Genomic DNA, 26,186 nt, shown 5'->3' with positions numbered 1-26,186 from the left:
GAGTGATTCAAAATCTATCGGCTTGCTTCAACGCGGATCTCTCCGGTTTGGCGATCGAATTTTAAGAGCAACTTAATCACTGCATGCCGATGTAACGGAAAGCCATTTTGGAATTACGAATACGAAATGTGCTCGAAATTCGTTTGCCGATCCCCGTACCTGATGACCGTATCTTGAGTTGCGCGTTTACGATTAATCAGTACTATTTGCAGAAAATTACAATTACAATCTTGTGAAGAATTCTTTTTATTGTACATTACGTACAACCATAATTCTGTTGTGCTGGGTCAAGTCACGTTCGTAGATTATACGGTATTTTCCTTTGAGTACGTTGTTAATATTAGCTAAAACTGAATGTGCTACAATTGCATCGAAGATTATGCGAGAAGCGTATGAGCCGTTTTAGTTTGTTAGATAAATAATTAGATTTCTTTGTTCAGTAACTTCACGTCGGAAGTACGTTATTATTGTATCGTCAATAATTTATAATTACGGATCACGCTAAGTGTAGGGTAGTAACAAGTTTGTTTGAGATTTGTGGTAAGTAGGGCCCGAATAAATATGTATTGACAATTACAAAATATGTACGTATAATATTTACTTATGGAAAAAAATGTGGAGTGAAGAATAACAACTATCGTTGAGTAGATAGTTTTTTTGTCAAAATAAAGTATGTTCTACTCGACAACAGTTGTTGCTTTTTACTCCATATTTTTCCCATATTTTAGTCTTTCAAATCTATATTATATGTACATATTTTGTAATTTTTAATACATATCTATTCGAGCCCTAGCGATGAGTTTGAATATTTGAGGCATGCCAATAAACACACGATAGTATAATAAACGTTGAGAAAGAGTATGAACCATAAGTTTAGAAAACGTTCATTAAGCACGGATAACAGTCTTCAGAATGTCCGCCACATAAACGTTATGTTCAACCTTTATTAACCAATTCTTATACGCCGCATATTGTCAGAAGGTTTTCAAAACGGATATTTGTGTGAGTATAATATCAATCGTATTTATACGCTTCAAGAACGTCGCTCCGATTCATGTATAATAGTAACCCAGTTGTTAATGTATATGAGATACGTATCTTATACGTATCATATGACCATCAAGACTACCACTAGATGATGGTAGATTAACGTTATTTTTTACGTTTGTTCACCCATTTTGATACGTGAATGTATACTAAAACTGTGGAATGAAAAAAAAAATATATTAGAAATCCATAGATTTTTGATGTTGATGATTTTTTGTGAGCGCAGACACCATTTCAGCAACTTATCATTAGCTACAATTGTTGAAAATGCATTTCAGATCGATTGGAAAACCTTACGCATTATTTTGTCGCAATGATCGGATTACTAGTCGGACTCCGTACCTACTACGCCGCACTACTTCGTGGGAATCCCTGACTTTATTTGATTCATAAAACAATGTACGGTCGACACGGGTATGACAAACGATACAGTCATTGAACACTCATCAATAAGATTATAGTTTCAGAATTCGCACTCACAATACAATTTTAAATGAATTTACAAGAACATTTACTTCCAAAATTTAGTAAATTGTTAGATAGTCAGTACATTCACAGGCAATTGTCTGAAGTTGAAAATTTGATTATTTATCCCAAACTTAACATGGCAATATTTTGGGCTTTGCTGAAATCGGATACTGTGAAGTATTTTGTATTAAATTTGGACACGCACAACTTGAGCAGATTCACAAGTTGACTTAAGGCATGGAGTAACGTTCACACTGTCTATTGTAAGGTAAAGCATACATTTCACTAAATCGTTAAATTAGAAGTTACTATATCATTTTCGGAACAACTATATGTTATGCTTCCCTACCTCACAGAAATGGACATACCTACTTACATAATGGTTGGATGTAGAATTAACGTTTGAAAGTCATATTTGTAAGGTATACAAAATACGTAATATCGAGGAATGATATACGTTGTTGCAACCACTATTTTTAACGTTGATCATCAGAGTTGATGAAACGATAACTATGTTCGAAAGTAAACAGTAGAAGGTTGCAAGTCGATACAATTGATAAACATGCGATGATTCAACGCTTTTTCGTCAGTGAGATATACGAATGTTAAAATTTTTAATGGTACCAAATAAAGTTGCTGATTTTTAAGCGTTTAATAAAACGGTGGTGCACCTTAACCGTTTTAACAACCCTCGCTGCTGCCGTATATTATTCACTAATTTATAAGATGTAGATTGGTAAGCGTACCAACACTATAGTTTAATAGTCGTAGATGTCAGATATATAATCCATACGTATTATCGACTAGTGATACATGTTATTGCAACCACTACTTTTAACGTTGATCATCAGGGTTGATAAAACGATAATTATGGTCGAAAGTAAACGGTAGAAGGCAGCAAGTCGATACAGTTGCAACATATACGGTTAATCAATGCTTTTTCGTCAGTGAGATAAACGAATGTTGTAATTTATATTTATACGTCATCAAGTTGTTCATTTTTGAACGTATAATAAACAGATGGAGTTCTGAAAACGCAGTCTGAACGTTTATCGCTGCTGTGTAATACCTACCAGTTTATGCAACGTAGATTTCTGAACGTTTATAATTTCTACTTATACTCGAATTAAACCACCCTTATGTATATTTGACGTATCATATACTATCGTGTGTCCATTGGGACGTAGTACGAGTTTTAGGTAGTTAGTCTTACAAGGGGAGTGTCAAACTTGGGAATCACAGATTTCTTCTCTTCTTCTCTTTCTCAGATTATTGAGAAATTTCAACTCAAAGTTCTATATGTAACTTAAGTAGAAGGAACCTTTTTACCGGTTGCAGCAATAGTTCCGTGGCGTAGCGGTAACGCTCTTGCTTACTGAGGGACCGAACGGCTGTTCAAGTTCCGTTAGTTACTTTTTTTTTTTTTTTTTTATAAATTATTTAATACAAAAATAAATAATTAATAATTAATATTTCTATAAATTATTTTTTTATTTTCAAGTTAGGAAAAAATACAAAAAATGATAAAAATAGGATTTGTAATAATTATAATAACAAAGTAATCAATATTATCAAAAATAAAGTCGCTCAGTAAGCAAGAGCGTTACCGCTACGCCACGGAACTATTGCTACAACCGGTAAAAAGGTTCCATCTACTTAAGTTACATATAGAACTTTGAGTTGAAATTTCTCAATAATAAAAACGAATGGCGTCTTGCCGCTTTATATATTTATTGAGGGGACCCTGCCCTACAATATATATAAAAGTGATGGAAATCTGTGATTCCCAAGTTTGACACTCCCCTTGTTAGTAGTAGAATTAGGTAGTTTACATAGTTTTGTTAAGTTGGGAGTTCGAAAGCATCGCGTTTATAATGCTAATTACTTAGATTTTAGGATTTCATGGCGATTACCGCATCTAATTAGGATGAGTGAGATTTTGTTTTGCGATAACACTTAGTGAGCTAATGTTACTTTGAAATGTAATATTTTGTTGTTTCAATTACGGCAGCCAATTCGATTAATTCGCGAAAGGCGAAATTATTTTTTACATTACCTATCCATCTCTTTAATCAAGCCATTTGCCGAGAAGAGAGTGGTACTGCCACAAGTTCCTGGATTAATTAAATTTCAAATACGCAACATATTTGACATACCTGAGAAGTCAGCGCCTGAAGAAGATCCAGAGTAAGAAGGAATAAAGAAAAGAGAATTCGTGGCCACTTATGCGCAAGAGGTACCGATTGTAACACAAATGTTGTATGCGCCAAGTGCAAAAGACCAGTTTGTGAGCACCATAAATGTACTGGTTGCAAAGATTATTTTGTATAATTGTTGTATAATTGATGAAAATGTTAAACAAATAATTTTCTGTGATTTCCCACAAAAAAAAATTAACAAATAGAGTAATTTTTTGAATTTGTATTACAAGATACCCATATTTTCCCGATCATTAAATACTCAATTTTGAGGTTGAATTGAGCATTTAATTACTTTTATCAACTCCGCCTATTTTTTTCTTAAAAATATAATTATTCAATTTAACCCTGCCACTAACATCATTAAATTGCATCAACTTGTTGCAAAATGTGAATTTCTTTAAAAAAAGTAAAATATTTAATTTTCCGTGGACACTTTGTTATTGAATTTTTTTGTAAATAAATAATTCAGTAAAATAACTATTGGATCTTCAACTAGACGCCTCAAAAACATGCATGAATATTTTTCAGAATTTTCAAAGGACTTAAAATAGCCAACATAAGGGTAAGACGCAAAAGACCGCATGTGGCAGCCAACGTACACTGAAAACCATGTTACAGAGTAAAGGTTCAAAATTTTTCAAAATCACCTCGAACATTTAAGGAAGCAACGCAACTACCCACCTAATCATAAAAACATTTGCCCGTGGTTTGACCTAAGTAGTACTTAATCTGGCAACGTCGCTTTTCATTGATTGTGCGCGCGTGTATATGTGTGTCAAATATGCCGTCGACAGCTCATCAGCGGTATCAGTGAATTTCTTTTAAGCGCCAGTTCGATATGCCTAAAGAAAAGAAGCGAATGTTTTATTGGAAAGGTAAAATATGTCGGGTAAACAAAAAACGAAGAATTATAAAAAATGTAATAGCCTGCACGAGCTGTCACATATGTTGAAATTTCAAAATGCGCGCTCATAACCTCGAATATGCGACGATGCAATATTTTTAGCGAGGGTCCGAAAATTCGCTATTATTAGTTTTTATTGTTTTTATTATTCCTATCATAAGTCACCTTTGAATATTTTTAAGCCGAATAAATGATTCTGAGTACTTCATCTCTCTGCTGTTTACATTTCATTCTGATCTATCCATCAATTACGGAGATATAAGGAATAATGTGCAGCTAAGTCCGTCATTTCTCATAAGAGGCTATGTTGAAGTGGCTTGTAAAGATATAAAAAGAATTACAAATATCTCGCGTAAAAACCCACCTCGGATCGTAAAAATTTGTATGAGTTCTTTTTACATTATAATCGAACATTCTGCCAAGTTTGGTATTTTTCTGTCCATCAATTCTATTTCCTGCGTTACTTCCTTAAGTGACGGTGGCCACTCCTTGGCCGTACTTCTTACTAGATCCCATGTTATATATACATATGTAATCGTTTGTTGGTCGTTGGCGCGTGTTTATTACCGCTTCCTCCATACCGTGTATTTGGAAAGAAATTAAACGAGTATGGTTCTCGAATATCCCTAGAGCATTTTTCCGTCCCTGGAGAATTTCCCCAAGCCGAGGGAATTTCCTCATGGACTTACGATTTTTCTATTTTAGTAATATATCTTTGTTTTTTTTACACGCAATCATTTGTGTAGGTCTTTGATGGCGCACCCCCGACGATTAATAGTCGAACGGTCATTTATGAAAATTAAAAGCAATTTATTTAAGGCTATCTAAGGTTAGATATTAATTTCGTTAGATATATAGAAGGCGGTCCTGGAAGCATTCGACTGTTAGCCAGGACACGAGACGGATCAAGCCGAAACCTCAATATTCTCAACAATTTTAAATCTGTTAAATAAAGTTCCTGCTAAAATAAAGTACCTTCTACAGATCAGAAGTGGGATATACCACGATCTACGTTCGAAATTGCGAAATCTGAAAGCCACAAGTGTGAGTTATCAAAGTGAAAGTGTTACGACCGGAGAATAGAACAATATGTCACCCAAGTCGAGCAAGAGAGACCGTAACGGGGAATCTAGAAGGACGAGGGATGACGATGGGCAGCGACTGAGATCGCCTTCGTGTCGCCCGAAACGACAGGGTTCAGGGGCCAGCAGTCATCGCCGAAGCTGGTACAGGAAGCTCTCGGATCGCACCCGTCATAGAAGAGAGGCTTCAGGATCTGACAGCAACCGTCGTTGCGGAGAACGCCAGCGGCGCACTCAGACGAGGAGCAGGAGTCGGTCGCCGAGTTACCTGACTCGTGGATCTGCGAGCAGGAGTCCGGTGGGGGGTACCGCAGCTCAGGGTAAGTCCGATTTTGCGAAGCTAACTGAGGTGTTGTCGGCTATCATCAAGGCAGGTTCGGTACGGTCAAATCATTACGTGAACGAGAAGGTATTACCTGAATTTGATCCGGAAGAAAAGGATTTATCGGCTAAGGAATGGTTAGCGAAGGTGAACATGTACGCGGTGCTCCTATCAGTTGGGAAGCTTTTACGGTAGCAATTCTTAGACAATTTTCAGGGGAACAGAATTTCGGGGAACTGCTTGAATACGCGGTAGCATATAAGAGCACGCCGGGTCACTATTTACAAGCGTACTGCTTTGAGAAAGTCAAAAGAATTAATCGAGCAAATCTAGAGATCCCGGAGGAAAAGATTGTTGAATTCGTGGTTCACGGAATCCACAATGAACAATTAAAAATAAATTTGATTACTGCGGAAAAACGGACGCTCGCAGAATTGAGTCGGTGTCTAGAATCCGTGTCGATTGGCAAACCTAAAGAAACAAAATATGCAACGGACGAAAAGAGCACGAACTGTCCTTTCGGGCTAGTTAAGTTTCAACCTCGGTCCGGGTGTCTTGACCCCGATGCGTGTTATAATTGCGGAAGGGGCACCGGAGAGTCAACTGTACGGAACCAAGGCGCGATAGGGTTAATAAAAACGAAATGGGGCTGCCAAAGGACCCCCATCACGCGACCGAAAAAAATGTCGGAGTTAGGGGGAGGTGCGGTTTTTGTCAAATTTTGGGGCATACTGAGACAGAATGCCGTAAAAGCAGCGAAAGGAGAGAGACGAGAGGAGAGCATGACTAGATGGCATTTGATGTATGCCGGATTGCGGCAACCCGAGTAAATAAACCACTTAAGAGGTGCGTTCTAGGCAATCGGGAAAAGTCCTGTACCGTTGATCTGGGAAGCGACTGCTCGATTATCCGGGAGAGTCTAGCGAGATCATTCAAGATAAAAGTCTTTATTGTTGCCGATAACCAATTGACGAAGGAAATTCTCATCGGTCGAGATATCTTACAAAAATCCGGTACTAGGGCTATATCAGACGCGTCTGGGGTGACATTTACTTTGGATCAACCGGTTAAAAACGATGAAGTATTAGAAGTTGAGGCAATAGATGCCGCCCAAGCGGGAGCGGTGAAAGAGGACGATATTTGGTGTGAATACCTCGACGCGATCAACAGAACAAGATTGTTGAGGCTACTAAATAGTTATCGGCGGAGCATATCTCTGAAAATGAAGGAATTAGGTAAAACGGATGCGCAGAGATAAAAATTGAATTAACTTCCGAAGTTCCCGTTTTACATAGGCCATACTGCCTCTCTAAAATCGATCGGGATAAAGTGAGGATCATGGTAGCAGAATTAGAGGATAACGATATTATTCGCGAGAGTACGTCACCTTATGGGAGCCCAGTTGTACTTGTGCGAAAAAATAATGGGGAGACGCGAATGGCAATAGATTACAGAGGTCTCAACCGAATTACCAAACGTATTCAATATCCATTGCCTATAATTGATGACCAAGTAGATCAACTTTGCAACAAACGGGTTTTTATATCTTTAGATTTAAAGTCCGGGTTCTATCAAATTCCCGTGCACCCCGATTCTATCGAGAAGACGGCTTTCGTTACGCCGAACGGTCAATGGGAATTCTTGCGAATGCCTTTTGGGTTAATCAACGCGCCAGCCGTGTTCCAGAAAGCCATGAACAGAGTCCTTAAAGATAATGCCCTGGTGTACATAGATGATATATTGGTCGCTACAGAGACGCTAGACGAAGGGTTTGAGAAACTAGAGGTAGTCCTTAAGGCTCTTCAGGCTAACAATTTGACGAACAATCTATCCAAATGTAAATTCTTCCAAAATAAAATCGAGTATTTAGGACGTGAAATCTCGGGGGAAAGGATACGACCAGGCACTCATAAAATTGATGCCGTAACAAAAGCTGGCTACCCTACTAATATAAAGCAAGTTAGGCAGTTCCTAGGTCTCGTGGGATATTTCCGCAAATTCATAAAGGATTTTGCGCGAAAGACAGCCCCGTTAACGAACCTCTTGCGTAAAGATGTTTCTTGGTCGTGGGAAGCGAAGGAAGGCGAAGCAATTGACGAGATAAAAGCTATGCTCGAGCGTGAAACCGAGGTGCATACGGATTCGAGCACGTTGGGCTTGGGTGCCATACTAATACAAAAACATAGGGAAGGAAAACGCGTGGTCGCATACTATAGTCGCAAGACGACTCCCACGGAACAAAAGTATCATTCGTACGATTTAGAAACGCTGGCGGTATTCACAGCATTGAAAGCATTTCGGGTTTACCTATTAGGAATCAAATTCACCATAGTAACTGATTGCAGTGCCGTGCGCGCTACAGCGAGTGAAAAGGACATACAACCGCGAGTCGCGCGTTGGTGGGTGTATTTGCAAGACTACAATTTCGATATTGTGTATCGCCCGGGTACCCAAGCAGCTCATGTCGATTATTTAAGCAGGAATGCGATAGATTTTTGTGCTATCGATGTTACGGAGAGCGAATGGATTAAGGTGGCCCAATCGCAGGACCCAGACATAGATTTAATTCGTAGGATCTCGGAGTCTGGCGAAAATCAACCAGAAACGAAGCAATACTATAACAAGTATGACCTCAAGGCAGGGGTCGTTTTTCGAAAGACAGACACGGGTAACAAGGGGGTCGTACCGAAAATGTCGCGTTTTAACGTTGTGAGATTATGCCACGACGAACAAGGGCACTTCGCTCTTGAGAGGACGTTAGCAAAGCTAAAAGCAAATTACTGGTTCAAGGGAATGAGGAAATTCATCTCGAAATACGTAAACGCATGTTTGAACTGCTTGTATTATAAAGGGGCGGCTGGGCGCAAGCCTGGACAATTACACCCGATAGATAAAGTTGCCATTGCCTTTCACACAATACATCTGGATGATGTTGGACCATTTATGCGTAGTAGACAAAAAAACACACAAATACTTACCATTGTGGATGGTTTTACTAAATTTTGTGTTCTCGAACCTGTCCACGATACTTCATCGAAAGGGGTGATAAAAGCACTGATTCAGTTGATCGCAATATTCGGGGTACTTACTCGCATCATTAGTGATAGACGGACGGCTTTCCCGTCACACTCGTTCAGGATCTTTTACAAGGAGTATGATATTAAGCACATACTGAACGCAGTGGCAACACCACGTGCTAATGGGCAGTGCGAGCGCATGAACCGCACAGTTTCAACTTCGCTTGCTGCAACCTGTGCTGGAGGAGAAAAGGATGCATGGGACGACAGCGTGAAGAAGGTTCAGAGTGCTATGAACTGTGCGACAAACAGGACCACGCGTAGGTCACCAACGCAGCTCTTGTTTGGTTACAAGCCACGTGCTATGGCCGAGGCCAAGCTCCTTGCCGGGATGCAAAGCACCTTGGACCAGGTCGACCTGGAGGAGTTGAGGGATGCCGCCAAGGCGTCCACCGACGCGGAGCAGAGGCAGCAGAAGAGGGCTTTTGACATCCGGCGATTTAGACCGCCTACGTATGCGGTGGGAGATGTCGTCATGGTGGCGGCAAGTCCTGTTGCACCCAGGGAGAGCAGGAAGCTGGTCGCGAAGGCAAAGGGGCCCTTCAAGGTGACGGCTGTTCTGCCTAACGATCGGTACGAGGTCCAGGATCTCCGAGACCTGAAAAAGTCGCCAAACCGACGGGACGTCGTGGCGGTGGACAGTTTGCGCAAGTGGGTCACGTTCGATGCCACGCAGTAAGCCGCAATGGTGAGTTACTCCCATCCTGGGATGAGGGCCCGCAGTCAGTAACCCCGAGATGCAATCCGTGGTCAAGATTGTTTCGTGCGACGGGTCCTGGCAAGGCTGGACCAGGGTCGAGTCCATTTCCCATGATCGTGAAGTGGTCAATCTCGAATAGGTGGGATTTCGGGCGGAGGCCGGGACCGAAGGTAGTCGGAGTCAGACGTTCATAGGGCTGAGGAGGCCGGTTGCCCGCTCAGCCTGGCAGTTGGCGTCTGGCGAGGCTAGCAACCGTACACCCAACACATCCTAACTCCCAATGTCCTCCGAACTAATCACTTTTGGCGATATCTGATCATCGGTTGGCACTCTTGCGAGGACCTGATCACTCCTCTGCGGGGTGTAGATTGATACGCAGTTGTCGTCTTTCTCACGTCTTTAGCACTTGATGTGTAAATAAAAGAGGGTCTTGTTTTTTAGATCGTAGCGAATAATTTGTGCGAACGAGGGGGTCGAGGGCGACCCAGGATGATTAGGGAGGCCGAATGAAGTAAACATTTTTGAAGAGGACTGTGAAAATACTTAGCGTAGCGGATGCCGGAAATTCAGTGATTTACAACACAGCCATATCGCAGCGACCAAACTTTGATAAACGAAATAGAAACTAATAAACCATATTGACTTTCAAAAATATCGGACTACGACCAGATGTAAACTAGCTAACTACAAACGATCGATCTTGAAAAAAATGGAACGATACTTGAATTCCCTAAATACATTGGTTTCAATTTTCATAAATAAACGTTCGGCAATCAATCGCCGAGCAGGAATGCGCCATCAAAGCAATAATATACACGCGCAAACGACCAACAAACTGTAACATATATATAGTATGGGATCTGATAAGAAATACGGCCGATGTACATTCCACTGTACATTCTTGTCTTGTATCGGAATTTTTACAGTATTTTGAAGGACAAAGTTTTAATTCGCTAGTTCATTTTTCCTATTTCTATAGTTATTTAGTATCACTTAATAATATGGATACCTCTTTATACTACTCTTATTCCTACTATTCGCAGATTACAATAATTGACACTAGTTTAGTATTTGTTGTTCTGGTCAACTAGTAAAATGTAGCATTGAATTATTAGCTTTTCTTATTACTGTAAGAAATATTGCGAAAAATGTCGATATGTCCCCAAAACGCCAGCGATAATAGGACTTTTTGTAAAGGCTGAAAATGCGTGATGCCCGGAGATACAGCGAACCGGAAAGAAGAGGAGAAAGCTTCCGGAAGATGCAGCTGGGGGAAGGGGTACAGTGTGCGAAGGAGGCGGTTGTAACCAGTTGCCTGGTAATTCGTACTAAACGCCGTAACCAAACACGCCGACTAAAATAACGAAACTGTTTAGGGGGGGTAAGGTTTTGCACTCTAGAAAAATCGATTTTTTTTGTCTTATCTTATTGTCAAACATTTCAAGAATATATTTCCAAAATTTTAAATCGATCTGAGCAAAACTCTTGAACTTATTGTCTAGTTAGTCTCCTGCCCTTTAAGACTATAGCTCTGACAACAGGTATACAGCTTATTCACTTCTATCGTTCTGGTCCATTATCCTGTTTCGAGAATATTTTATTTAGTAAAGACAGGTAAGTAAAGCCATAAAGCCATATTTTATATTTGTATGCATACTATAAACTGTACAATATTTTAAAACGAGAGACGAGAGTCAGTTTGTCGGTGTTCGATCGTGCGCTTGTGATTTTTTCTCAAAACTACTTTTTGAAAGTCCGTGTTCACTGCCATTAGACACTACTTAACTGATTCATTTTAAACTTGGTACACATTTTCTACATATAAAATACCTCCCCCCAACGTTTAGTTGAAATTTTTTTTTTTACATTAAGGGGGTTTCCCACCCATAAAATAGCAGAATTTTTCGTGGAAAATAGCAGTTTACACTTTGACGGCCACCAAAAATTTTTAAATGAAAAAAAAAATAATCATAGAACGTTGGGGGGAGGATTTGATAATACTTTGACTAAATTTTAATGGTATTTGATTTCAGATAATTTCCGACCGAGATGTAGTGAACACTGCAAATTGTTTTTTTTTCTAAGACGTTCTAGGGCAAGCTCTATTACCGGCTTGTTTTTCCATATTTCCGCATACAAAAATTACAGAATATTGTTAAAAATAAACTTAATAATGTACAAAAGGTTTGAATAAATTTTCTCAATCCATACTTTTAAAAAAAATTCACAAAAAAAGTGTTTTTTTTACGCTGAAACCCATACCCCCCCCCCCCCCCCCCAAGTAAGACTAACTATATTTTCAGGTTGACATAACTAGAATCTGACTACTAGATGTGTATGGTATTTGCAACTATGACATTTTTTCCGTATGTTTTTGTATATGATGTAATATTTTCCAATCGATTTCCAAATTATTTAGAGGCGCTATAAAGAAAGAACAATAAAATCGGTCAATTTTCTTGCCAATTATACGATTAAGGGGATGCCCTGGTCAATTTCAACATGATGTATACATCTCCATGCAAATATCGAAGTCCACGCATCTCATACGCAAGAAAGGGCTTAATAGCCCCTTTCCGTACGCAATCCTGAACAAAAGTACGCCAACACATTTTCCTTAACCACACAAATAAAGAAATGATATGAGTTCTACGAAATCGCAATAAGAAATTTGTAGAATTCGTGCCATTTCTTTATTTTTACATCATAGAAATATATTTTTTTGGAGTGTTTTTATTCAGGATTGCATATAGAATGGGAAGGTTAATCGTGGCTGCTGGTGGTGTGACTGTTTCGATAAAAGAATTCTCCTCGACCGACGACTAGGAAATGTAGCAAGAAAGACTCGAGCAATTTTTGAAGCAAACGAAATAAAAGATGAGAAGAAAGTGGCATATCTAATTATATTAATCGGAAGTGAGAGATACGCATGATTAAGGAATCGTGGACACCGGACAAACCCTCATCAAAAACTTCGAAAAATCAACGACGATAATAAAAAACCACCTACTTCCAGCACCAAATGAAATAACGGAACGATATAAATTCAAAGAATACCGACAAATGGAAGGTGAGAATATAAAACATCGACATACTGCGGATTTGGAGATAACCTACAAAACTGCATACGAGACCGATTCGTCTGGGGACTGCGAAGCGACGAGACGAAGAAGCGTGTACCGGGCGAGAAGAAGTTGACATACGAGCAAGAGTATGAAGTTGACATACGAGCTAGCACCGCCCTTCGAGACAGCAAAAAAAATGCAGCAGAGATCTCATCAGCAAGAAGTGGCGAGCAGCCCTTCATCAATTATGTTAAGTTAGGTAAGAATGAAAATTCGAAAATGACAGCGAACCACAAACAAGGTAAAGGTATATGCACCTACTATTGTGTTCGGTCAACAGGTGCAACGAGGAAAGTAGGCTGCTTTCTGTTTACCGAACACACCGACGCGTCCTTGGCAGAAAAAAGGCCAGAAGTGATACTATTACCTCAAAATTAATTTTTTTTTCCGCATTACAAGTAAGTGTGTTAACACCTTTCCACCGACCGATCGATTTGTCTTTTTTTTTTTTTTTTTTTTGTGTATTGGAGGCATAGCAGAACGATTTTTCAGAGGGAACAGGATAGTCGACTTCGAAAGTCACGACGTTGCTAAGGCCAAAGACTACCCAAATAAAAATTGGAGGTAATCCAAAGTATTAGTTGGAGCCAGTAACTTACCACACAGAAGACGGTCGCCTGTGGAAAAGACACATAGATCAGCTAAAGCCTTGTTAAGAGAAATACCAAAGCGAACACTAATTATAAGTAACAATGCAATAGTACATGACAATACCAAAGACTGTAACAATGTAACAAGAAAAAAAACTATTTTCAATATCTATGAAGGAAATATAGAAATAACGGAAACTCCATCAAGTCAGGCAGGACCGCGTCGTTCATTCGGAACCATCGCCCACTAAACATATTCGACCTATAATATCAAAATAAGCTCGGAGGAGTTGAAATGTATGTAGAAGCTGTAAGATGACGTTAGCAGGCTGTAAGCGAAAACATGAATGTGAGCTACTGAAGTGCAAGCCAATTGAGCACGCTGGCTTACAAGATGGCCAAAGAGACCGAAGAAATGTAACGGGCGACACTTTTTCCCGCTCTATACCACATAGCAGAAAAGGAAACAATATCAGTGAAACCGCATCATACCACTGTAGATTATTTTCCTCGCATTTGGTTGTCAGCTGGTGGATTTGGCTACTTTTGGCTAATAAGAACACACGTACGTCTCGGTTATTCGACTCCTGAAAGAACTGGCAGCGCTGCGAATTACTGCCAACCTAACGTTTACAAAGATGGTACGGAATAGCCATAGCTCGTTAATGGCATGACGGGTATCAAGCAAGAGGTTCGAAATTGTTTTATCAAATCGGTTGGTAACAGTTCGTAGTGCATGCTGAATCGCGTTCACTCGTGCAAAATCTGTGCCTGTGCGGACTCATGTGCACTCGACCATCCCTCTTCACCAAGAATTCATGATATGGTCTAAAACAGCGGGGTGACACTCAATGCTTTAGTATAGGACCCTAATTCGAGACAACCTATTGCAAAAGATTACCACCTGAATCGAGCTGGGCGATGAAGTGACCAAAGGTTAGTAGAACTTTTCAGTTTTTCCCCACGTTTGTTGGTAGCACAATTTTTTCGTGGCGCACTCTCGAGATAGAAAAGCAAGCAAATTTCCATTGTTTGTTATTATTATAATCAATGCTCGAATCAATGCCACCATTCTTATTCGTCAATTTCCTTGGCAACATTTAATTTTTTTGCTGTGGTAATCGAATTTCATGTAACTTAACTCAGATAAGAAAGTGGAATGGAAAACTGTGTCTCTGGTCTGAAAGTTGATACTCTCGCCATTGAGTAACCATGAGGAAGTAAAAGGAAGGAGACAATATTCCGGAAAACAAAAATGATCCCGGTTTTCATGTAGAATTATCAGTGCGAGATTTCCCCGCAAGTGGCACACCTGATGTTCAGTCGCTCAAATATTAAAATAATTGATAGGAAGTTTGGTGACTAGAAGGCGACAAGGGTGTCAACTGGCAAGTATAAAAGCCATCATGGCTGCCGGTCATATGTATATATTTATGGTATTCGAAAGCATTTTAAGCGATCGCAGAACACAGTGCATCAACTGAAGGAAATCAATACAACATAGTGACGTCAATATCAGGCCTACTGTTTTTTGGCAAACAGACTGAAGTTTCGTTGCCTGCGCACTTACTTTCTGGCATGCATATTCAACTGGGTGTTCCAGAACCAAGTACACAAAATAATGGGGGTAATAGATGTGGTCAAATTGAGTAAATTAACCTAAAAAAACATGTAGTCTCCAAAGTCGCATTCGCGGGATACAATCAGTTAAAATCCAGCTAACAATAAGCGTTGTCACGTAGGCAAGCGAATACATAGAGGCATCGTTTGGGAGCAGTGTTTGGCACACTGAACACGGGCTAAGCCGAAAGTTCTGGCAGTTCAGGTTTTTTTGTGTAAGTGTTCCCTGAGGTCTAAATATTGGGAACTTTTTTTTTCCATCGGATACGAGCTATTCTAAAGTGCACGCAAATTTTTAAAAATTAAAGGGTTTTTTGAAGAAAATTATTTTCCTGGCGGAGAATTAAAAAGTTTTTGGATGGAAAATTAATCTAGAGCAGTGAAAAACAACAGAAAACTGGCATCGATCAGTAGGGGATTGAAAAACAAACTTGCCTTCTTATTAGTACCGCTTTGTCAATATTTAGATCTCAGGGAACACTTTTGGACAAAAAACCAAAAGTGCCAGAATTCGAGCTTTTTTCGAAAGATACATTGTTAACAATTAAAAGGAAAAACATTTTCATATGTGACACCGGATCGGGGGAATTTGTTATTTTTCTGTATTTGTCCAAACTAATTGATCAAGACGAAATATTGTTCGGCACAATTTAAAAGTCTAGAATGATTCTGAAAAATCCGATTTTAGGTATAATAATGTTTAAGCAACCGTACATAGTAAAATGACTCTTGCTTTAAATTTTTTTGAATGCTTCTTTCAAGAAAAAAACATTGAGAAAAAAGAAGGGAACGTCGACCCAATACATCACTTTTCAGAACTATATCAGATTTTTAATTTGTGTTGGTCAATATGGTAATTTTGAAAGTCGTAACTAGTTCAAATCAAGTCGGAAAACTTGTAGTATTCAAGAGTTAAAACAATTATATAAAAAATCGGAAGCCAAATCGGATAGGTCGAGGATCAGACTCAGGTGGATTGGACTTAGAATGGCCCAAATGTATCACGTGACTGTTATACAGTTGCGGCGTAAAGGCTTATGTGTTTCTGCTAGATCTATTTGATGCACACAATAATGTAATGTACTTACATTATATACCTACTATAAAAGCGTGCTCCATACTTTCCCATGCTACCTTATTATAAACAGCTATCGAGTAATGAAGTCAAATTCAAAATTTCCCAAGTTGCCTTACCACCTATGTAATTAAAACGACAAAGTATAACAATTGCTAATTGCCGAAATTTAATCTCTAAAAATATTTCCACAGCTACCAGGATTTTCAGTTGAAAGAGTTTGCTATTTCCATTTACGGATTTATCATCAAATTCCACCTCATCAGCATCAATTATATATGGTACATTATTTGAACGTATTATCAATAACTTTTTCTCGCTAAAATTTTATTGACAATACTGACAGTACGCCCTGAACACCCTCATCTCTGCAACGAAACATGTATGTGCTTGTTAATTGATTAATTATTATTATTACAAACAGAATATACAGTAATATTATACATAAGGCATGTTTGCATGGTATAACAATATCCATTCGCTAAAACAAAGCTCAAAGTATTAACACGCAAAATCAAAAAAAAAACGAAAGTAATTCCTGATAGTTTAAAAAAAGATGTACGCAGTTCACATACTTATGTTACGTCCGGCAGAGTCCCGGACTGTTTTCACTTTTATTTCTCAACTGTAATCTCGTATTTCTCATTTTGTCCTTCTATCTTTCACGTCACCTCGGGTTTACACATAGCTGAAAAGTACCTACTCAACTACGTGAGACCCCCTACTTCTCTCAGACCTCCCGCAAACATCTCCCGTTTTAATTTGTTCACTCACTCAAAAAACGTACTCTCTATAAAGACTCATCTTCAGACCTTACTTTCAATTGCATACATCAAATTATCTGCGAATACATTGTATTAAATACCTTTCGACAAAGCTCAATCTTTATTCAATACTCTGTCAACAGCCTTCAACCGTAGTTACTTTGAGCAGGAAGAAACCCATTCAATAGTCCATAACGGACATAACACTTATTTCATATTTAAATGTTGTATTTAGAAATGAATGTAGATGGTGTCGAATGAATGATTGATGGCTGGTACATATTTTTGTATGTTTAACTAAATTTTCGTAATCACTTTTATCAATTTATTCTGACAATAAAAACGGGAACTGTATCTTGCGCATACACAGCCATTCGCTCAGCCTGTTAGCATCTACAATTTCTTCTCGTTATACATACCTACCATGCCATGTGAACTAAGACATAAGAGGCAGATAGAGCGTACGATGAAATGCTTTAAACAGATATTTAACGTCAAAGTGTTTTTGGTATTGTGTATTTGAAAAAGTTGACGTTGCAGGAAAGCATGCTAAAATATAAAATGTTAGGGGGTAAATCATAATATATAATTCACCGTGGTATCAGCATTATCGTTCAAGGCCCACTTTTGGTCAAATGAGTCGATATAGCAGGAATCAAACAAATTACCGAATTTCTAGAAATTATAATATAAATATAAGTTCGTGAACCTTGAAAATGAATCAAGGAAAAACTATACATATTCCTTATTTTTTAGTTTTTTGTATTGTATTTTTTTTTTTAGTAATTAGCGAATACCGGTTTAGAAATATGTTCAGTTCCGGGTTCAGAACAAGCGTTCCATTATATTTTTTGACCAAGTTGATTTAAAGAATTAAGTAATTAGATGAATTTGCAGATTTTTCATAAAATTAGATACCGAGCTAATGACAAGAAAATTTGGTGAGGACAAAAATTTTAAATAGACGCTCTCGTAATCCTTAGAGATATTTTTTATACGGAGTAATTCATTCGTTGCTGAACACAAGTGCAACTGACGCAGCCGTTCTACCTGGTGCCCACAAACCAGACCACTCTCACCCGAGCCTCGCGCCCAGTAACGAATAAATGATCCTGTATGTCATGAACGCTTTGAGTGTGCTTATACGTACTTACACCGCAGCACATACTCATCAGGGAAGTTTCATTTGCTAAGAATTATCTTTCAATACAGAATTTTATCTCAGTACAGTATATGGATAAAAATCTACATTATATGTTGCATAAGCAAAGTTGAATTCACTTCATGATTTTCCAACTAGTTATTTTGCACAGTCTAAAATTTCACTCAATCATAGAACATGCGTTTAGGATATGCCTATATTACTAACCATCACTAAAGTTCCAACAACGCGTAACGTAAACGCTCTATGGTGTGCGCAGTCTAGTCGGTGAAACGCCGCCGCCGAATAATGATCTAATGATTGTTCGAAACGCAAGTCTAAAGTTGATATAGTCGACCTCGAATAGTAATACCTAACTTAAAATAACCTAAAACAATGCACCCTTAACGTATATAGTATAGGAAGTAATTAAAAAATTGTGATATCGAACCAACAAAGCACATATATCATAAACTTTGTAGAGATCGTATCATCACTGTACGTCATTTTGTTCTCCAATTCTTAAAAAAATGTCATGTTTTATTGATTAATCTTCGTTTTAATCCAAAAACCTTGTACGTCAAGGCATTGTAGATAATATGTGATAAATTTATAATGCTTTTAAATAATGTATGCCCATGCTGTAAAAAGTCTGTCTCAGGCAATTTGTATATCTCATCTATTGGCAACAAAATTAAGTCTTAATTTATAAATTTTGAAAAAAGCTATATTTGTGAGATCAAGTTAATTGAAATTTAAGAACAACTGAGTCGAATTCGTTTTCTGTTACTTTCTCTGTTAAGGAAGTATTATTGTTTCAATTTCATCCACTATGATTAGCTTCAGTGACGACTTCTGAACCGTTATTTCACAGTTGACTCAGCATTTAATGTCTGCACAAGCCTGGAAAATGTCCTATGCTGTTTTAATTACCTCATGTAACAATAAAACGCAAGCCTTCAAGGTTTTAATCTACTAGTAAGAGTTTAACCTAAAAGCTTCTCGTCTCGCGTGTCACATATCTACAGAAATGAAATCTCTGTTCAAGTAGCTTATGAACGCAGATGGCGTTGCACTGTTGCGATCAATCACGTAGTAGTGCAGAGGGGCCCAATTTTTGCAGCCAAAATACATGTCATTCAGAATTTGTCTCCCAGCCTCGGGAATATGAACAGCGTGATTGGCAAAAGTGCGAAATTGCAAGGGAGTGGCAGGCGTGGACGCTGCCCTCAGTCTCAACCCCATGTCAGCTAAAAGCCTGTAAAATTTGACCCCGCGGAATCTGGTGCCCAATATATTGATAGTGTGAAGGCGATTGCACTTTTCCAGTATTCGTATCAGGTGGAGCGACCTGAGATAAAGTTTGGCCGTCGACCCTGTGCAATTCAAAATGTACAATTCTTCGAGGTTCTTATTTGTCACCGACAACTGACGCAGAATGTCGTCGCTATCCGCTCTCGCGTTTAGGGTAAACTTCTTCAGCAACGGCATTCGCCTCAGTTCCTGGATGACCCGCAACGTGTTCACCTCGTTTCCTGTCACCTCGAACGTCCTCCACACCGCTGGGCTACCCACCACATGGCTAAACAGCTTGCAAACTTCACGAAGGTTATATAAATCCCGGGGATCGAGGTAGGAGCATATGTCCAACAACACCTCGATCGGCAGTCGGTTGATTCCCTGGCAGTGTTGGGTTGCAGGTCTTGACCCCGAATCGAATAACGTCTCTTTGCTATTTTTACTCACTTTTAGACGTTTTCTACGAGGATTTTTATCTGATCGCGCTAGAACGTCCTGCGATTTCTCTCGCATTTCCATCTCTTTGTATCCGTTTTTATCACATCTTTCTGTACAAGAAAGATGACAACATTTGCCGGTATCATTAATCTATTGCGTTTCAGACTCCGTGTAATTTTTATTCTCAATATAATCAACGAATCAATTTTTTTCTCTACTAACCTGATGCTAAGTATACAAATTACGAGAAATTTTGAGGGTGACACATGTCAATTCATCGAGTATTACTGTTTTCACGATTTGACGTACGTATATTACTTCAAAGAACAAATGCTACTATCAACCTCGATTATCTCACTGCTACCTGTTTATTTTTCTTGTTCTCAAGAGCGTATAAAATGATGAAGTTGCGGGCAAACAATTTTTAAAGACTGTCAATAATTTATTGCATTCAAGATTATTGCAAATACGTTGTGTCAGCAATAGTATTCCACTTGGAGATATTTAATGCCATTGATATGAAAAAGGCAGTAAAAATTAGTGAAGAATTGCAGAATTTCTAAACCTAAACAGGCACTCCCTAATCTAAAAATTTATTTGAGCAAGTTTGCCGTGGTAAGCAAAAAAGTGTCATCTTTGAAATTACTAAATTAAAAATGTTCGTCTCTCTTCCGTTTTGCAATATCTGTCCTCGCCGCAATAATTTCCAAATTAACTTTAGGAGGGCCTGTGTATAACTCCTTTGCGAGGATACTTATATTTCGTCAAACTTTTTCGGTTTTCCTTAAATAACCCTTCCTTCATTCAAATCTGTCAACGATTTTTCATCTCTGGGTGCAGATTAATCATCTCACCTTGAATTGCATTCGGGTCTTCCCCCAGGAGGTGAAGGGTTTTTTCGCCCATGACATTCTCTCTCTCGCAGGTGCCTTATCTTTCTCTGTACGCGTCACGGCTCTGCTAAACTACTTACAATTAGATTTTCCTGAGATTCATTGGCACCTCGTGTTGCGGCATCAAACAGATTTTCATCTGTATTACCTCTATCAAGGTGGCACCGCCACACGAGACATATAAAGTTTACCGTATAAAATAATTATATGCTAATTAGATTCTAATTGAATGCTGTAACGCCGAATTTGTCACCCCGCGTTTGAAAAAAAAAGACCTGTAGCGGTGCCAGCTTGGATGCAAGCTAGCTGCGCTACGTCAAAGTATCTACTAACGATGACAAATTTGAGAAAACAAGTACACGGTAATGAAATACTAATGAGATGCTCCAAGGATATGTAAAGCCCAAATTTTTTGCTCATCGTTGTCGAATATTCATCACATTCCAAATCTGGACTTACTAGAAATTAAACAAGCATATGACGCTCAAAGGGATGCCCTGTAATAGTCGATTTTGACGTTGTTGTATACATATATCTCGAATTATCTCAGTCCACGTATCTCAAACGCAAAAAAATGCATAACAACTCCATTCTATATGCGATTCAGAACAAAACCACTCCAATACGTTTTCATTCAACGCAAAAATAATAAAACGGTGTGATTTCTTGAAATTTACTATGGCAATTTCGTAGAAACGACACCATTTCTTTATTTCTACGTTAGATAAATATGTATTGGAATGGTTTTGTTGGACAGTGTCAGCAGCCCCACAAATGGTAGAAGAATTTTTTTTTTAAAAATGAAAAACGACAAGGATCAGTCTCTGAATTTTCTTTGAGCATCGAATTAATATTTAATTACTTTGTCGTTACTTTCTTGAATTTGTCACCTCTAGTGTAGATTCGTCCGCTGACAGCGTCAGCAGCCCCACAGGTAGTAGAAAAAAAATATTCGAAAACAACGAGCATCAAATTCGGATAGCTTCGGATGTTCTTGGAGTATCTAATTAGCGTTTAATGACTGTATAGTTACTTTTGCGAAATTACTCGCCCTCGGTAGATATTTCAATGTGGCGCAGGTTTCTTTTTTCTAAACGCGGTCTCTCGATCTAATGAGATGTAAATATTGTCTCTACTTAATCTGATCTGACCATAAATAACTCACACGTCTGATTAGATCTATTGAAACGTAATTACAGCTATTGTGCAAATCATATCAGATTTATAAATTATACATCTCTAGATTAGATTAGATCGTTGACGAAAGAATTTAAAGACGGTTACCGATGAGTAAATTCTCTTGACCAGTAGGTACTCGGCGGGTAAGTGGTCCTGCACAGGCCTGGGGCCATAAGATGCCGTATCAGCGATCCGGTATCTTCTTTATCGGTGAAAACGTTCAACACGCAATCCCAGTAAACACACAAGCCCCCATGTAGGTAACCGTCCTTAACAGTTTTCAGTCAACGATTGAATGAAGACAATATTTGGATATAATTAAACCTGACTAAAGCAAATAGTATCTATTGATCTTTTTCCGGAGATGATGTTTCTGAACAGGCACTGTTCGTGACAATAACGCCACTAATTTTAAACTTATATTGATATTTAAAAATGTGAATTCGGTAATTCACGAAGAAGATTGAAAAAAGTAAAATTCAAGCACAGGTCAAAGACGAAATATTTCGAATAAATGTAAGGAATCACTGTGGATTTTTAATTTTCACGTAATTGTCCAATTTCGTCAACTATAATTGAAATATTTTGTACGAATAATCCAATATCAGATAACGTTGGAGAAAGAATCTCTGAACGCTTATAATTTGCTTCAAGGTCATCAGAAGTCGCAAGCCCTGGATCCATTCGCAAATCATAACCAACTTATGGTTAACAATATGTCTAATACTCGTAAATATATTCAGAATGAGTTCATCGTTCAATCTCTAAAACAAAATTGTGTCAAACTACCAAAAATTTCACGTCTAGTACAACCATTGGACAGTGGAATATACAAAACGTGTGTATTCGATATTTTGTAGGATGGTTGAATTTCAATATGCGCAATGTTCTGAACGTTCATTCGGAAAAAAATGTAAATGAACGTCTTCTATCGAGCTAGCTGCTTCGTTAGAAAAATTTGACTGTATGCGACAGTTTCCTTAAAAATTAATAAGAATTGATAAATGTATAATGTGTAATGTGTAATTTGGTTTAAAAAATATTTATCAAAACAAAAAATTGAGTGGTGTACCTAATCTCCCAGAATGTTTTTTCCAATCAGAAACTTCAGCTGCATAAATTCCATCCAATGATTATGGACTCAAAGCAATATAATGTACAGCTATAATTAAGCCCGGGTATTACATCGAAACCTTATGGAGCACGATTTAGTGAAGTGCGACGATAAAACGTTACCTTTTAAGTAACAATTAAAAAAGTCATGATACCGTACTGTCAAAACGATATCTAGTATTATCAACCCGTTTCGAGGTACGGATATTATTTTTTCTATACAGGTACCTTGTCATTCTTCGTGCAATGCAATTACAGTTGCACAACTATGCGAAAGTCTGCATACCTATAAATGTATATCTTACATAATGTCAGTCAGAGACGCATAAGTAATCCTTACGCATTACAAATAAGCACCAACAAGCACGTAACCGTGTATACATATGGTTCTTACTTACTGCTTATACCTACTTAGATAAGCGCTATATTAGGCGATACATTCCAAAGATGGGAATAAGTTCACTCATAAGATAAATGGCTTGTATGAGAGGTTTCTGCAAACGTCAAATGGGCTATTTATCCTCGTCCAATAATATACATATACAACGAATTTCAGTTTTTTAAGTTCTTAGAATGGTGAAGGTTTCATTCTTTGGACGTACTCTGCAAAGGAAAATGTGAAATGTCGCAATATTCGTACACCATACGTGCACGTTGAGTGCGTTCTAACATGTATAATACAGTTATACTCATGTAACAAGTGGATAAATCTTCCGCAACGTGTATAATACACCAACAGCCTTAGTAAATTAACCTTATAATTTCTATAAATCGGATAATTTTATAAGTATCATTGAATGGTTTTCGCAGACATATTCAGAAGCGTCTGTAGAATAATAAAATAAATTAAAAAAAAAGATCTTCAAATTTCTAGACAATACCTTCTTAAGACGTTCAAAATCGCACGCCCACTTTTTTCGTGTACATCTAACAAATTTTGGTTTATGAAGTAAAATTCTGTTGTTCAATCAAAAATTATTTTCAACAGAATAATTTTAATTCTGAAGGAATTGAGTTTGTGTTATAGCAACAAAATTTTCCTGCTGAAACAACAATATCTTAGTTGTTTCAACAAAACATTTTTCCAAGAGCAATTGATGTTCCTTCTATTCGAATAATCATTGATACTGTCCAGTAACATCACATGGAACCAAACCTATCATATCACGGTGACATAAGTATTCCTGCCACTGTGCGATCATTACCTTCAATAGTTTGGTACTTTTGAATTAGCATAATCGGTGGTGAAAGACATAATTTTCCACTAATGAAATCAAATTTCTTCATTCAAGCCAAATTCTCGATGCAGAAGATGCTAGCGCTCAATCCTGTGAAACAGTTATTTGTTTGGTTTGATCCATTTTTTTTTTTTCAATACAGTTTTGCGGTGACCGTGGTGACCTAATTACTTTTCGGATTCCGCGTTGGTTACCCTAACAATAAGATAAACAAAGCACTATAACCAAAAGGATTCACAAAAACGAAATCGATAGATTCCAAAATAATGGAATGTGATTACAAAACCAAGTGTTCAAAAACGCGAAAGGTCAAAACAATTCTTTACTTCACTCCTATTCCATATAGCACCCTAAGCTATGCTACCTAATATACATTATACCTACCCTACTCCGTTCACAGTGCGCCGCGCATGGATATATCTGTATCACGCTAAAAAATGGTAGTTTTTTGATGCCCTGGAGTTTACAACCCTGATAACTTACAAACAGTATATGGAACATTCTACGAAGTATCGATCAGGATCTAAAATTGATATTTCCGAATTAATCCAATTTTTTTGCTGCAAAAGTACTGGTCGAAAAACAAATCTCTGTTTTATTCAAATTTCTTCAATAATTCATGTCTGAGATATTGCTATTTCGAGACTGCCCATTTTCTAAAATCTCCAAAGATTCAGTCAATTCTAGGAAAATATGACCAAATTTTTTAGCTCTATTCAAAAATTGAGATTTTATCAATGCAAAAATCAAGTTACGAAAATAACGAAAATGTCAAAAGGTTACTTCTGGAATGCATTGTTCTTACGCAAATGAACCAAGAAAGTTTCTTACAACATAGATGAAAAAAAATATTCACAGAGTACGACTCGAAAAAGACGTAAGTAACTATATATGTATATATACCGAGGTCTTCGCCACGTAGTGCGCCGGACGTCATTCCGCCATTTTTTCGTATATTTAATACATCACTTCCAAAGCAGATACATATAGATATACATCTGTGAATGTAATAAGTCTGCTCTGATTACAGAAAATGCGTGATGTCAAAATAGCAATAAACAGAACGTTTTTTCGGTTCAATCTTCTGCTTCGTGAAACCATAGTTTCATAACAAAGTAGTACCGACCGTCGAGCAAGGAAAACGCCGTATGATTTTTTCAAGCGGTGTCGCATCGAGATTTTGTATTCGCCATTTAATTAACACGCAAGAAAACCAATTGTGACGTTTGGATGGAGATAATAATTTCTCTACGTAACAATGGATAGAAGTTTATATCGTAACGTTTCACAACTTAATTCGTTATGCTTTGATCAGCACGTCGTAGAACATTTTAAGCCGTACCGATTTTGCAAAAAGGCGAAGGAACTACGTGTTACGCAATGTTAAATATCTTGAAGATCGTACAGCTTAGAATGTTCGACGACGCACTGATTACGCTACCATGTACTGTTCCGTCCATTGCATAGAAAAATTATAATCTTTATCCAACTGTCAGAATTGGATTTCTTACGTATTATTCAAATGGCGAGCACAAAATCTCGATGCGGCACCGCTGAAAAAAACACTCAGTTTTTTCCTTGCACGAGGTTCGATATTAGTATATGAATTATGATTTCATGAAATGAGAGGTAGAAAAAAATTTCTTGTTTTAATTTTATATTTGTAATACCTATGATGCCGAATTTTCTTGTAGATTGGAGAACGCGAGTCCTTGAAAATTGTATAAAACATACGACAAACTGAAACGTGTCCTTTTGGATGAAAAAAATTAATATCGTTTGTTTGATTGAAATGTGCATTTAGGAAAATGAATATGAATTCGATTCTGTTCAGAAATTCAAAAAAAAAACGGTACTGGAGATAAATTTATCTTACATGTGTACCCTTCTCTTGCAGGTAGGAAATGAGT

General features: G+C 37.9%; 3 protein-coding genes across 9 annotated transcripts in view; 1 reads left to right on the top strand and 2 right to left on the bottom strand.

Annotated features, from left to right (window-relative positions):
• Positions 1-26,186, bottom strand: part of TTLL5 (Tubulin tyrosine ligase-like 5) — a 289,302-nt gene that overhangs the window by 262,052 nt on the left and 1,064 nt on the right. The gene's annotated exons all lie outside the window — the stretch shown is intronic.
• Positions 5,710-6,219, top strand: LOC138190776 (serine/Arginine-related protein 53-like). Its single transcript, XM_069135065.1, has one exon. It carries the CDS (start codon positions 5,710-5,712, stop codon positions 6,217-6,219), a length of 510 nt encoding a protein of 169 aa, XP_068991166.1.
• On the bottom strand, positions 19,070-19,934 carry LOC124216478 (uncharacterized). The gene has a single exon (XM_046621036.2). It carries the CDS (start codon positions 19,932-19,934, stop codon positions 19,131-19,133), a length of 804 nt encoding a protein of 267 aa, XP_046476992.1. The 3' UTR covers positions 19,070-19,130.

Source organism: Neodiprion pinetum, chromosome 4 (assembly GCF_021155775.2).
Source record: "Neodiprion pinetum isolate iyNeoPine1 chromosome 4, iyNeoPine1.2, whole genome shotgun sequence".
Classification (NCBI taxonomy): Eukaryota; Metazoa; Arthropoda; class Insecta; order Hymenoptera; family Diprionidae; genus Neodiprion; species Neodiprion pinetum.
This window is presented reverse-complemented; position numbering and strand designations above follow the sequence as displayed.